The sequence below is a fragment of the Mytilus edulis genome, chromosome 3 (genome assembly GCF_963676685.1).
Source record: "Mytilus edulis chromosome 3, xbMytEdul2.2, whole genome shotgun sequence".
Classification (NCBI taxonomy): Eukaryota; Metazoa; Mollusca; class Bivalvia; order Mytilida; family Mytilidae; genus Mytilus; species Mytilus edulis.
The window spans coordinates 9,380,595-9,396,519 of record NC_092346.1 but is presented as its reverse complement, the minus strand read 5'-3'; the positions used below and the strand labels follow the sequence as shown (position 1 = coordinate 9,396,519).

The 15,925-nt window shown below is 31.7% G+C and overlaps 2 protein-coding genes across 3 annotated transcripts in view; both read left to right on the top strand.

Annotated features, from left to right (window-relative positions):
* LOC139515744 (mitogen-activated protein kinase-binding protein 1-like) overlaps positions 1 to 4,690 on the top strand; it is a 70,632-nt gene extending 65,942 nt beyond the window's left edge. For both annotated transcript variants that reach the window (XM_071305424.1, XM_071305425.1), the window contains exons 33-36: positions 23 to 56; positions 1,131 to 1,181; positions 1,744 to 1,792; positions 2,990 to 4,690. In XM_071305424.1, coding sequence (XP_071161525.1) covers positions 23 to 56; positions 1,131 to 1,181; positions 1,744 to 1,792; positions 2,990 to 2,997 — 142 coding nt within the window. In that variant the 3' untranslated portion in view covers positions 2,998 to 4,690. The remainder of the gene's footprint in view (positions 1 to 22; positions 57 to 1,130; positions 1,182 to 1,743; positions 1,793 to 2,989) is intronic.
* Positions 4,691 to 12,091: 7,401 nt separating this feature from the next.
* On the top strand, positions 12,092 to 13,831 carry LOC139515022 (uncharacterized). The gene has a single exon (XM_071304582.1). The coding sequence runs from the start codon at positions 12,092 to 12,094 to the stop codon at positions 13,829 to 13,831; it is 1,740 nt and encodes a 579-aa protein (XP_071160683.1).
* The last annotated feature ends 2,094 nt before the right edge of the window (positions 13,832 to 15,925 follow it).

Sequence of the window (15,925 nt, the reverse complement as noted above, 5' to 3'; positions counted from 1 at the left end):
TACTATTCATTTCATTTTTCAGCAAATCCATTGACCTTGTAGAAATTTTGAAAAAGGTAGGATTTGTGTTAGAAACTAAAATAAGTTACAATATACACACCTGGTTAATTTTGTATTCCTATTTTATATACTTTTTGTTAATATTTTGTTCAATATTACACACTTTAATTCAGTAAGGGTTGAGATAAAAAAATCAATGCAGGATAAAAAACTTAATTCAAAAAATTTGGGGGTAGAGTGGTCAAATTGCTGCAAGTTTTGTATAAATTGACATCGATTTCAAATATATTCTTATTGGTCTATCAATTTTTCCCAAATTAAGTTAATAGAGGGATAGGGGGGTCAGTGAAAAAACTAAATGAATTAAGTTTTTCATCCTTCATTGAACTTTTGATGTCATCCCTAAAGTCATTAGTTTCCTATATTTTGCACTAGCCTAATTGTGCTCCAATATAAGGAGGCAATGTGTTTCCTTGTTTGTCCATTATTTGTGTCACAAATTGTTATCAAATATTTGTATGATGTTTACAAAATTAAAAATTCCCTGGAAGAAAATGTGATAGTTTACAATATACTGCAGCTGTGCTATTTGAGCAGTCAAATTGAATTGACCGTATATTCATATTTGATATACAGTCACTGACTGTATATCGCCTAGTTTATGACGTTGACAATGCGTTTCCGTAGAGTTTTATTTATATTGTCACAAAAAACATGCAGGTTCGCAGAAACTTTACGTCTTCCACTCAACATAAAGAAATGATGGTTTTTACCCTAAATACTTCATTTAGAACAGTTATAAGAGATGCAGTATACAAAGAATAACCATACAATGTCTCGAATATATAAATGTTGTTTATATTCAGCTCGAAACAGGTAGAAATGCTCGGCACAGCCTCGCTTTTTACCTGTTTCTAAGCCTTGTACAAATAAAATTGATATTTTGAGACAATGTATGGTTATTCTATATTTAAGTAAGGGACAGATCTGTCCGACAAAAGCTGTTTTATTATATATCTTAGAAAATTATATTGCATGATGCATTTGAAAATATTAAAGTTTATTAAGTTCAGAATGAATTAATTGGACAATTTTTATTCTTGCTGTATTAAATGGCATTTTTATTTTAGGTTCAAGGTTTAGAAAAAAGAGTAACATTTTTAGAGGAGGAAGGAGAAAAGGTTAGTTTGCAATTGTAGATTTTTTTTCAAGATGGAAGAAAATTTGAGAAAAATGTGGATTTTTTAGTAAAGGATGAAAATGATTCAAAACAAAATCTTTTCTTTTCAGACTAAGATTTTCGTATAAATATAGGTTAAAGTCATATGAAACTAGTGACTGGTGAAAAAAAATGTTTATCCAATTCTTGAACCAATGCACGTATATATCATAAACTTAGTCTTCTGTGCACAATTTAATCATTTTTTACGCAAATATATCGTATAATGGTCAATTTTTTCCTGTGTGTTATGATTTAACAAATATAGCAGCTCATTAAATGCTGTGTTTTGAATCCGAAGTTTACCAATTGTCACCTTATAGTACACAATTAACAAAGGAGCATGGATATTGAGCACGTGTTTAACATGTACAATCAGATAATAGTTTATTTCAGCGACGGATCCATGTGTATTGCGATCACCGGATTTTTACGAGAAGGGTCATGCTAAGGTCACTTTGCATATGGAAAATATGTGGTGATTTAAGTTTTATTTACTAAGAATGCATTTTATTTATTTTCAGAAAGATGAAAGGATAGGTCACTTAGAAGCTCAGATCAAACAGTTTATAGGTAATTAATATAAATAAAAAGTAAAATCACAAAAATACCGAACTCTGAGGAAAATTTAAAACGGAAAGTCCCTGATCAAATGGCAAAATCAAATGATAAAACACATCAAACGAATGGACAACAACTGTCATATTCTTGACTTGGTACAGGCATTTTCAAATGTAGAAAATGGTTGATTGAACCTGGTTTTATATTGCTAAACCTCTCACTTGTATGATAGTCGCATTAAATTCCATTATATTTACAACGATGGGTAATTAAACAGACACAATATGTAAAATAGTCAAAATATGGGTACAGCAGTCATCACTGTGTCATATATGGTAGAAAGAAGTAAGTGTTTGATGCAAAGAAATATTAAAGAGAAAATTAAAGAAAAGTGTTATGGTTGCCAAAAAGAAAACTATATACCAAAGACCAAAGGATATAAACAATTTTTGGTTCTTCCTATATGAATCCTAGGCAGGGTCAAGGTTATACTAACTATTCACCAAAGACTAAAGGATATTGTGTACTTATTGACTGGGTATGAGTGGAATAGTAAGTTTATTGTCCCTCAAGGTGCGACTATTGTCTTGAGGCATAGCCAAGGGCAATAGTTGTATCCGAGGGGACAATAAATTTACAATTCAACTAATATCCAGTATGTAAGTGTTTTATTATACTTATACTTATTATACATTTACCTAATAAATATTCTGAAATGCTAAGGCTCTGTCTTGCACTTACATCAACTCTAGATATTATAGGTGAAATGCAATGTTGTTACTCTGTTACTCCCGTGGAATTTTCAAAATCCACCAATCCCGAAGCTGCATTGGAAATTCTGCGAAATAAAATGAGGCTTGCGGTCAAATAGTTTCATCGAGGCCCAATAGTTGAAAACTATTGACCGGTCCAATAGTTTAAAGCTTGTAATTTGAAAAAATAGTCAAAATGTTGTGTACTTATTTTATACAAAAAATGATAACTGAGGTTTAATAAAAACAAATATTGGTCCTGCCTATATTAACCCTAGGCAGGGTCAAGGTTATACTAACTGGTATACAGTTAACTTGAGTGGCATTCATTGATATTTAACAATGACTACTTTACTTTAAATGGTGTACTTATGGAACATGATATATTTTTGGTGAATCCTTCATTTTATTTATTGTACCATTAATGATGATTAATCAGTTGTGAATTTCTTGGCAGATAATTGACATTGAAACAAGAAATTCAACCTTGGAAGATGCAACTGTCCAGTACCAGCGCTGATTATGGTATCCATGGAAACGAAAAATTCTGAGAGATAAAGCTATTTTTTACAGAGGACAGCTTGTATCATATAAAAAAGACAAACCTTTTGTAAAACTGGGCATTGATTGTTTTGAAAGACTTTCAGATACCTAGTCCTGATGATATAATAATGTCTTTTAAAGTTAATTCTGTATCGGTCTGATCAAAGGGTATTCAATATACCAATACTTATTTGGAGAGAAAATTAAAATTAAATGATGCATGATTTTTTGGAAAACCAATTTTCAACTTTGTACCTATAAACAAATTTGTATGCAAAAAATACTAACAGAAGTTATGTTCTTGCCAAGAAAAGACAGGAATAAGTTCACAGCAATTTATTTTCACTCCACTTTTCGTCTTTAGATCAGGTAAAAATAGATTTTACTGTGAATAACTTTTATGAAATAAACAAAAGGGTTTAGAACACAAAAGAGGGTCTAAGGGCTCTTTTCACTGAAAAATCTTATGACTGAAATTGATCGTAAGTCATACTGAAACTTAACTTATGATTGTTTTTACTTACAAGTTTTTCAGTGAACGGAGTTGCTTTAATGGAGGGGTGGTGTTTATTTCTGTATTCTATAATGTAAGACAATTTACATTTATTTATGTGTTGACCCTTTCTTCTCTTTTCTGCAAACCCCATTTTGACCCTCACAAATTCTCTTATTGCTATCCTAAGTAAAGGAGTTAGCAGGCTTTTCCTTTGATCTAGTTTCATATCAACTAGGAAAGCTGGTTGTTGCCTGCTTTTTCATCTCTTAATCGACCATTGTCTTTATATTTTCCTATTTGTGCCAAATAAGGCCATAAAAAAGAATAGGTTTGTTTGCCCAAATGCTACCTACCCAGAAAAAAGCTGCCTACTCAAATTCTTTTATTGTCCTGATTTGAAGAAGTTTTTTTTAATCAGATAGGCATGAAGACTAATAAACACCTGATACTTCAATTTCTCGTTTTCAAAAAAAAATTAAAAAAAATGCCTACCTACCTACCCACTGTCTCAACCTTTGGGTAGGGTTTGGGCAAACCAAAATATTTTTAATTGTGGCCTAATTTTTGCTTGATACAATTTTTATTGATTGCACTAACGACATTCCAGAGATTAATGTGGCAACTACAGATTTTTGTTTGCAATGTGTACCAGTGAATTGTTTTTGTAAAACTAATACATAAATGTCCTTAATCAATTGTGTATTGCACACTTATATTGTATATTTATGTAAATAATGGGAATTTTATGAGATTATGATGTATATTTAATTGATTTGTTGTCTTGCCAATCATAGTAATAGGGGAATAGATCTGTTCTCATGATTTTCATACAGTTGTCTTGTTAAGATGTATAATATTTAAGTCAAAGGGCCACATCAGATAGAGGCTGATAAATCGTTGGATTTGTGCTACACTAAGTTTTTGTAATTAGTAATTTTTTAAAGACCTTGCATTCTACAACAATTGGTGCTAGGTTTGAAAATTTTAATGAAATGACCTAGCTTATTGCACCTGTATAAATAATGCATTGCTAAGAAAATTCTAATGTACCCTCAATGTGACAATTCTGTTTTGAAATAAGGTAAATCCTGCATCACATTTGAGCACATTCAATTTTTATGCCCCACCTAAGATAGTAGAGGGGCATTATGTTTTCTGATCTGTGCCTCCGTTCGTTCGTCCGTTCGTTCGTTCGTCCGACTTCAGGTTAAAGTTTTTGGTCAAGGTAGTTTTTGATGAAGTTGAAGTCCAATCCACTTGAAACTTAGTACACATGTTCCCCATGATATGATCTTTCTAATTTTAATGCCAAATTATAGTTTTGACCCCAATTTCATGGTCAACTGAACATAGAAAATGAAAGTGTGAAGTTCAGGTTAAAGTTTTTGGTCAAGGTAGTTTTTGATGAAGTTAGAGTCACAACTACTTGAAACTTAGTACACATGTTCCCTATGATATGATCTTTCTAATTTTAATTCCAAATTAAAGTTTTGACCCCAATTTCACAGTCCACTGAACATGGAAAATTATAGTGCGAGTGGGGCATCCGTGTACTTTGGACACATTCTTGTTTTTAAATAAAAAAGAGGAATTTAAAAATAATGACTGCATATATTTAATATTGCCAAAATTCACTAACATACTATTTATTTGATGTGGCTTAGTTTGTGGACTATCATTTCATTTCTTTTTGGGTTGCTGTCTCCTTGGCATTAACCCTACAACTTTTTTAGTAGACTATTTTTATATTACTGAATTTAACTCCATATCATAATAAGAGCAACTAAAATAAGTTAAAATAAGATTTAAATTAGTGCTATTTGGGGAAAAATTCTTTAAGATGATTTTGTAGTGTAAAGAAAACATGAATATTGTTTATAAGGTTTGAATATGAAGCAGATATGAATTAGATAGGTTAACACAAGAAATTCCTACTTTGTTAGTTTCTGTAATTTCATGCATGTAGATATTGTAACGAATTGAATATGTGTTTTTTCAAGATTTACAGCCGATAAAAACATAGCACAAGGACAACAATGTCTAACATTAAGGGAAGTAACTCCTTTTTTTAAGAAATAATAAAATCCAAAAACCGTATCAATAATAAGAAAATGGACTTTTAACTTTAATGCATGTAAATAGTAGTTAGGAATGACAACTGTGGATTCATTATTATTTGTGGAATACCAATTTTCATAGATTTCTTAGGTACAGTTGGACCCCAAATTAAAATTTCCAAAGAATTACAAATTTGCTGTAGGCTTTTTATGTAGTCTTTAGTTAAACAAGATATCAAACATCCATGGAAATACAATTTTTCCGTAATCCACGAAAATTGGTATCCCTTATAATAAATGAATCCCACAATAACTTATCTTACTTAACATGCAATTGATTACCTCATTTGTGCAAATTAGGTTAGTGAAACTATTGTAAATAATTTTATTCTGTACTTTTACTAAAGGGAGATAACAGGTTAGTGAAAAATTATAATCCAACTACACTCCCCTCTCCTAGATTTCAAATAAGTGACAATAAAATATAACACATGTGCCAAATATGTGCTGCTTGTGTGTTTTGTAAATGATGTGTTCTTTGTATATATATAAACTTGAGAGAAGTGGTTATTTTATGTAATCTGTTTGCACTATTAAAGTGACAGATATTTGTTTCAATGGTGTAAAAGTGATTTTGTATACATATGATATATAATGATAAAAAATATCTGCTTGCCTTTTAGCATCCAGTTTAAATCTGAAAAGTGTTCAATTTAATTTAATTGCCAAAGATGTTTATCCTTTCAGTTCTTTTAATACATACATTGATTTATAATACTTTATGTTAAATTTGGGTTGATATTACATAATTATTGCCTGCAAAATGCCAAATGTAGGTCAGTTTCATCTATTTAAAGCATGTATGATTTTAAACTGATTTTAAGAAATAATGTGAAAAATGGTTGTTTTATATTGAAAATAATAGTAACAATTTTTGTTGAAACCAATTTTGATGTGTTTTGAAAGTTGATGCCCTCTCTTGCTAATGTCCATGACTTTCTGGCATGATCTTGATACTATTTTATTAAATTATTAGTCAATAATATTAAGATGGTTCAAAACACTTTCACTAAAATTAGTTTGGCCCGTTTAATTTTCATAAAATTTTGTCAAAGTATTTACTTTTCCCCTTGAACAAAAATATAAAAATGTCAAAAAGTTTTGACCAACCTTTTTGTTAGAAAAATTACACTGGTTATATAGCAGTGCAACAAACACCTATTTTGATCATTGAGAAGCTTAATATTGCCTCCACAATGCAACGTAATTAAAACGTTTAGCTGATTTTACAGAGTTATCTCCCTGTAGTGTTAGGTACCACCTTAAATATAAAAAAAAGACAACAACACTGGGATAACTTAGGACATAAAGATTCTGCTATAATCTCTGAAGCTATTGGTGTTGTAGATTTTCTGTCTTGCAATGTTTCTGAATGAATTTTCTTACCCCTGATGCTTCTTAAAAAAGATAATTTAAGAATGCCTCAAATATCACATGTGACAAAGTGGCATTTATAACATCTAATCAGTAAGAGTTGCCAATAAAACTGCATTTGCACCCTTCAAATACCAATACACCTTATCGCTAATTCTGACTGACCCGGCCGCTTGAACTTTTGATGTCATACACAATCACTTTTCTATTGTGGCGTCAGATATGTTGTTTTATGACGTCAAAATTTTACGGGAACCTGTGTGATATCTAGTAATGGCGGGAAAATAGCAGTAAGGTGTATTGACAGCAGCAAATCTTTAACTATAGTACTATTATTCCTCAACTTTCAGTCTGTAGCATTGATTAACAACAGGATGAGAAGTGTATCACATTAAACTGAACATTATTTTCGAAACAAACCATTTTATTTGAAATCTATGATTGAAGAAGCTTTTTGTGAATCCTGAAAATTGGTATCAACAAAATAAGTTACTTTTTCTTTCTCTTGGGGTTGTTTGATACATACATATCATCACACCTTTGATATTCAGAGGTATATGTTTTATCTAATGTTTAAATATGAGGTATATAAGATAATTACATGACACGTATATTTGTTTTAAACATATCATTCAAAGGGACATACTTTATAACGATTTGTAAATAGCATTCCTATTGTAAGATTTTGACCATGCATAAATCATTTCCGGAAGTTGAAATATTCATGTTTATTAATAATTATCATTGAATATAAGTGCCATTTTAAATGTGTGTATGAATTCATTCTTGAGCTATATTTTAGACTTTCCATACAGGTTAATTCTAACCCAGTTGACATGGTTTATTTTGGACAATTTTAAAAAGATATAAAGATATCTTTCCATCCTAAATAGATCCTGATCTGTAAGATATATTTTGTGATTGTGTTGTGTAATTTAAGCTGTATGAAACACATTTTTTTAAAGAATTTTTATACTTGATAAAGTGCTATGCAATTTGTACATTAAGATGATCTATGCATTAGCTGTTGTTAAACAGAATAACTGCTCATATTCTCATGGTAATAAATTATTTATACAAAACTTTATTTGTGTTAACTTTTATTAACTGACAGTGTATCTTATAAATAGCGTCATAAAAGGGTGTGTAATTGAAATTTTCCGGTGAAGGACATTTCGAAAGTGGTCTATTGAAAAGGTTTTCCCCCAAACAGACAAAGTATCAGAGCTATACAGAAGGGATATAAATTCCTTATTTCCAAAGTGAAATCACAAAATTACTGAACTCCGAGGAAAATTCAAGAAGGAAAGTCCCTAATCAAATGGAAAAAATCAAAAGTTAAACCACATCAAACGAATGGATAACAACTGTCATATTTCTGACTTGGTAAAGGCATTTTCTTCTGTTTTCTCTCATTCGATTTACAAATTTTGAAAAGCGATATATGTCTGTTGCCTTTATTTATACATACTTTGATGTTAGAGGTAGTTGTCTCTACGATTTTGTCGGGGTCTATTTGCCTGTTTTAGTTGATATAACCTCAAATCTGTGTTCCTCAATAAGCACATGTGGCACTATCAATATACATGTATATATTAAAATACTCCGACTGGTTCTCGTGGTAAATGTTTGCAGTAGGTGAATCCCTCTCATCCATTTTATAAGCCTCAGTGTGACTTTTAATTGAGGAAAATAAATAAAAGTAACATACTTTTGCTTACGATCTCTTTCAAACATGTTTAAATTTTTGCCATGAATCTGCAATATATCCTTCCCTTCTTTTTCATGGTAATTTTAGTCTTGAGTATCGGAGGTCTGATCAAAGTCAAATCAAAAACTTGAAAATTGGTATTTGTTGATTATCTGCTACGCATACGGCATACAACTGATTTGCTCTGAGTCCGAATAGTATGTCTGGGTAGTGTATATGTAGATGCTACTAACAGGTCCCTGTAAATATTCGTATTCATATTCATGTAAATATAATCGTATTATTATCCTTCGGGAGTGCTCCTTAGATAGGAGGAACATACCAGTAACAGTAACAGTGTGACATATCTTTCTGTAAACTAATAAGTTGTCAACAGGCATGCCCAATAATCCTCCTGATGGTATTTCTTTAGTACAAAGCATGCAGTGTCTATATTCATATTACAACAACATGTACTTAATCTGAATTTAGATTTAATTTGACCCGAAACGTTAACTAGTTATCCATCTAAGGGGTTCAATTTCCATCTTAGTTGATAGGAGAGGTCACACATTTTTTTTTTTTATTAAACAGAATAAGAATAATAAAAAGAATTTTATTGGTTTAAAATCCAAACAATAGGGTTTTTACTAAATAAACAAAAAAAAAAAAAAAACCAGACACATAAATAACAAAGCGATAGACATAAAACAATACAAACATATGCCTCCTCTATAAAAATATGATGACAAGGTACGATAAGGCCTGTATTTGGCCCCCCTATTTTCTCATTTTTCAAATTCTGATTTGGAAAGCTACTTATTGTGTTAAAACATTCCCTGATGTTTGAAGTTTGTTTGGATGAACTTCAAAACACTATTTTTTGCAACTGGGTGAGGTGAGGGGGGTTAACTTTCTGTTATTATTCAATAGTTATTTTTTTAGTGCCTGCGCCAACGTGACCCAAGAATTGTTTTATTCCAATGTCACGAGAATTGTTTTTGCTGTCTATATCGCCAAAAAAATTAACGGGTCACGGAGGCGCACGATATTAAATTTTAAGAAACAATGGTTAATAATCGTTATTTTACCTTCTTTTGGCGTTTTTGGTGCCCTTTAACCTCCCTTACCTCACACATTTTCTTAAATTAATGGTTTTAAAGTTCATCCAAACAAACTTCAAACCTAATGCAATATTTTAACGTGATAAGTAGCTTTCAAAAGCAAAATTTAGAAAATGAGAAAATAGGGGGGCCAAAAACGGGCCTTATCGTAAATTGTCCCAATTGTTTCAATTAACATTTTGTAAAAATTAACGGACGAGGAGGACGGAAATAGGACTCAAAGTGATGCAAAAAACTCAATTGGACTTCTAGCCATGTGAGCTAAAAAGATGTGTTAGTTTGGGAAAACATTTGTTCCTCCAGACCAAAACCCTGCTGATATATACATCATGCATTAATTACTATTTATACTATTCATACCATTTTAGTTTCTCGGAATACTTTATTGAGAAATTGACCTAAAAAAAAATCCTTGAGGGAAACGCATCAAATATCAGAGGAGAACAACGACACAACAGAAACACAACATTAAAATGTAACACACACATAAACGAACTATAATATAACAATGGCCATTTTCTTAACTTGGTACAGGACATTTCAAGAAAAAATGGTTGGTTGAACCAGGATTTGTGGCATGCAAAATCTCCCGCTTGTATGGCAATGTTAAATATAACATTAAAATTACAACATTACATGACAGGACTACAATACAAATAAATGAGAGAACATATAGGACAAAAAAAACACACGAATAATAGCTAACAAAAGGTACTAGTTTTAGAATTGAATACGCCAGACGTGCGTTTCGTCCACACAAGACTAACTAATGACCCTCGGATGAAAAAAGTTCGAAAGCCAAAACCAGTACAAAATTGAAGAGCACTGAGGACCAAAAGTTCCAAAAATAGTGTGCCCAATACGGCCAGGGTTGTCTGCCTGGGATAAGAACATCCTTATTCATGTTATTATTTAGAATAGTTCATACTTTTGCAAACAGTAAATTTCATAAAAAAAATGACTATATAATAGATATACATGATAAAACAGACACATTACATGAAACAACCCATACAGCACATAAAAATATACAGACGAGTTAGCCAAAGCCTCAACGCACACAGTGATATCACATTTGAAATTCTAAAAAAAAACCCACACAAAGTGACGACACATTTTAATTTATAAAAATATTTCCCAAAAATAAGATAGAATTAGGATTGATTTAAGTATGTTAAGATTAGATTTGTTTCACTGATATTCCATTTATCAATAATAATGAAAATTACAATACTTATTAATATTAAATTGTGGTAGTAATTAGATAATTAATTGTATTATCTAGCTATGTCGGTGTTTCGTCTGAATCAAACTGTAAACCAAATATATCGTATAGATTTCGTTGAACCAAACTTAAAATCTGATAAATAAAGGGGGTGATTGATTATCTTTACTATAACACACGAATATAACAGATAAGATTTGTCTCATTAGCAGTCATACTACATCGTCTTATTCATATATAAGTGCTGTTAATGTCTGTTTCGTTGTTTCATCAGTCTTTTGTTAGAAATTGACCAATGAAGGGATTTTCTAAAGAAAATATTTTCTAAAGAAATCAGGGCATGATGAAGAAAAAAAAATCTCAGAAGATCAAAACAGATTTAGTAAATCGCAGAGAGAGAGAGAGCCTCATTCAAAAATATAACTGAAATCTTCAATTTATCCAAACAGGAAAGAAATCGATTTTCTGTATGGATCACTGGTATTTTTAACAGTTTACATGAGGTTATGTAAAGGGCAACCAGGTAAACCGTGTATACTAGTAGTTGTAAATTCCGATGGAAATTATCAAAAGGTTACTACTTTCATTCAAGTTGCATTTGTCTTCACTTGTATTTACTACTGCAAAATTTGAAAAAAATAAATACACCACGAAAATATATAGCTGTCTATATATAACATATGTATAATAATACCCTATTTACATAGTAGAGTCCTCACATTTGAATTCATTGTCATCGATCTGTTAGTATGTTATAGGTATAAAAGATTACTTTATTTAAAGGCATGGTATACAATCAGGTTTTTTAATTTTAGTTTAAACATATTTTATTTGCAAATAACACCATTAGTGACGTCGTCTCGCTATAAAGCATAAACACAAAGTATATTAGATAATGACGATGTTACTATCAATAGTCTTGAATAATTATGTGAGATAGTATTTCCCAGGTATAATGTGAACAAAATGTTCTAAACGTAGATTCACATGATGGCATTATCAAATTCTCTACAGAGTGGACAAGCTCCTATGCTCTGCCAGATGTGTGAGGAATCTAATGAGATCAAATGGAAATGTTTACAGTGTGACTTTCTCTTGTGTACAAAATGTCAACAACTTCATCAGAAAGTGAAATCTACCGACCAGCATATAATTATAGACATTAAAGACATAACTACATATCAACACGACGTCAATGATCAACCAGACATAGTTAATACTCCATGTAGTGTTCATAATGGACAAAACTGTTGCCAGTTTTGCAAGACATGTGAGGAAATTATCTGTTCTTTATGTTTTCTTCAAGCCCATAACACCCACGACATGATAGGATTAGCTAAAGAATATGAGTTGACATTGGAAGCTGTCAATAACTTTCGTACGGAAGTGGAAGAAAACATTTTACAAATTGAGAAAGGATTATCTAAACTGGATATTAGGAAAACCTCTGAACAATCATTATATGAATCAGAGAAGCAGAAAATTCTGAACAGGGAAAGAACTTTAAAGAATGAAATTGAAATGCATACACAGAATCTTTTGATGAAACTTGATCACCGGAGGGAGTATTTTAAGAAATCAGTACAAAATGAAGAAAATAGATCAAAGAAGTTAAAAAAAGATTTAGAAATTCGGAGAGAGAGCCTAGATCACACCCTAAAACAAAACAATGCAACTGAAGTTTTCAACATATTCAAACAGGAAAGAGAACTTAGAGCAAACAGTAAACAGAGAATAGCACCAGTGAACACTAGGATTAAGGGATTGCCACAATATGTACCAGAAAAACAACCAATTTTGATGTCACAACACGGAGTATTGACTGAGCTTGGAGATAAGGAACAGTACAAATTTGAATTCCAAGTGCTACAGCAGTTTAAAACTAAATTCATAGTTGTAGAAAATTTAGTTTGCTGTGAAGATGGAACTATGTGGATAAACAACAATGTGGCTTATAAATTACGGAAGATACAACTAAAGAAAGGATCAGAACCGGTACAGATCCTTAAGAAACTAAAAGCATTTGTATTTAGCATGGCTTTATTACCGACAGGGGATTTACTGATATCTTCAAAGACAGATGCTCTGCAAATACTTTCTAAAGCTACTGGAGAAATTAAACGGTCTATATTCAGCTTTGCACCTCTTCTAACCTTAGCTGTTCATGTAACCAAAGCTAACCAAATCATAGTAGGGGTTAGAGAAAATGGAGAACCATTTCCAGCCAATGGTCCTAGACAGGTCATTGTGTTGGATATGAATGGCAGGAAAGAAAAGGTGTACCATTTAGACAATAATGGGCAATCTATCTTTACAGTTCCTGCAAGAATAACTTCAGACAATGACAATAACTGTTATGTTCTAGATCGTCTCAGTGCAGACTACGATGGTAGAATAGTTGCATTAAATAAAACCAATGGAATAAGATGGGTATATAGTGATCAACACATCAACAAACAACGAACATTCACGCCTAAAGATTTAATTGCTACAAAATCAGACAATATTATAGTTGCAGATAGTACCCATCACATAATTCATATCATTGACACTTATTATGGACAGTGTTTGTATTACCTGTACACTAAGGATCAGTTAGGTATTAAGTTACCGTTCTCTTTAGAATTTGACAATACAGGAACATTATACATAGGGTGTGGTACATACAAAAATGGATCTGATGAGGCCAAACTATATACAGTTCAGGTTTCAGGATTCGGTATATGGTGATTGTAGTAATTTGTGTATTCAAAATGAAACCATATAATAATTATAGGAGTTGACATTCACATTCAGTTTATTCATTACTTGAACACTTAGTTACATTGACATTACATGTGTACGCAGTCTGTGCCAAACTGCTTTAGCGTAACGGTTTATCTGATCGAAAAAGAAATTTAATTTTTTCTACTATATATTTTAAGAAAAAAACTAAAAATTTCGGTCTGATCTTACGATGAAATTGTGTGACATTTTGGTGGTCAGACAGAGTTTGGGATACACTGGGTATATGATAAATAGCTTCACTGTAGTACATACAAATACAGGATCAAAACTGGCAAAGTCAAAATATATATCATTCATTTCTCTGGATTCTGTTTTTGATTATTTTTAAGAACAAAATTAAGTTTGTAATTAAAACATGAATACTAAGGAAATAAAAAGATCCTTTGAAAATAGCATGACTGTGACGGTCAAAGTAAGCATCTCTTGCTATGTAACGTGAGGGTACCCAAATTGCAAATATTTTGACAGTATTTTAACTTACGTTTGTTTATGCTCAAGACAAAACTTTCCTTTATTTGTTTATTTTGTAGATGTATCAATATTCACTATATAGTTCCACCAATTTAATTATTAATCCATATCGAATCATTGAAAAATTGGTCTGAAGTGACCTCGAAACGATCAATGATTCTATAATGAGGAGTACCCAAATTGCATCCATGCTAATCAAAAGCCGAATTACATATATTTTGTTTACTTTCCTCAAATATAATGTTCAATTGGATATTAGTCCGTGCTAACTCTTCATGTCTAAGAAGTGGATGCTTGTAACATAATTTATTTGCTAATTTTAAAAAGATGACGTTTTGATGACGTCGCATGGCGACATTTTCGTACATTCTACTTGTTTAGTAAAGACTTCATCTGTAGAACGACACTGTGAACGTTTTGTGTATATATACTTATGTTGGAAGACGCGCATAGTATCATATAATAAAATTAGAAATTCTTTTGTCTGTAGGGAATATATAGTTATCAAAAGTACCAGGATTATAATTTAGTACGCCAGACGCGCGTTTCGTCTACATCAGACTCATCAGTGACGCTCATATCAAAATATTTATAAAGCCAAACAAGTACAAAGTTGAAGAGCATTGAGGATCCAAAATTCCAAAAAGTTGTGCCAAATACGGCTAAGGTAATCTATTCCTGGGACAAGAAAATCCTTAGTTTTACGAAAAATTCAAAGTTTTGTATCAGGAAATTTATAAAAATTACCACATAATTGATATTCATGTCAACACCGAAGTGCTGACTACTGGGCTGGTGATACCCTCGGGGACGAAACGTCCACCAGCAGTGGCATCGACCCAGTGGTGTAAATAGTTACAAAAGTACCTGGATTATAATTTAGTACGCCAGACGCGCTTTTTTTTGCTAAATAGATACAATTTGGGTACTCGGTGCAATGTGGTTTCCGTGACGTTATGCATCCCCAGCAATTACAAGCATGACTCACAGAAACAAAATGTAATGCAATAACAATATATTAAAAAGGAGAATCTATGAATTGGCTATTTTGGATATAACATCTACACGACACTGGCCGACAATTTCATAAAAATTTCTAGCTGCACACGCACCAATAATATCAACATGATCAAAATCATTCCATATCTAGTGGATTGACAGATAACAATAGTGGACATGCTGAAATGGATCCCCTGTTTTATCGACTATGATTGGTTGTCTGTTGAAAGTCTTAAAAATACATTCCATGAAACTAACATTAATTAATGATCCAGGAGTAGGAGGTCAAGTTCTAATAAAGCATGTGGAACAAACCTTTACACTGACAAGACAAGAAGCGACAAGAAGTGACAAGAAGACTAAAAGATATTTGTTCTTGTCGCTTTTTGTTTCCAAAGTTCTTCTTGTCGCTGAATAGCTAGACCGAATATAGTTGACATATTGCATGAATGTTGTTTTGTATACTGATTTTTGTCATTTAGTCCTATTTTTTTAGCCATAGCTTTGTCGGTTTATTTCCGACTTTATAAGTTTAAATACCCCTTTGGTGTCTTTCATCTCTCGTTT

What these genes read in the sequence shown, in the direction of transcription:
- LOC139515022 (XM_071304582.1), top strand. Translation starts at nt 12,092, where the DNA reads ATGGCATTATCAAATTCTCTACAGAGTGGACAAGCTCCTATGCTCTGC.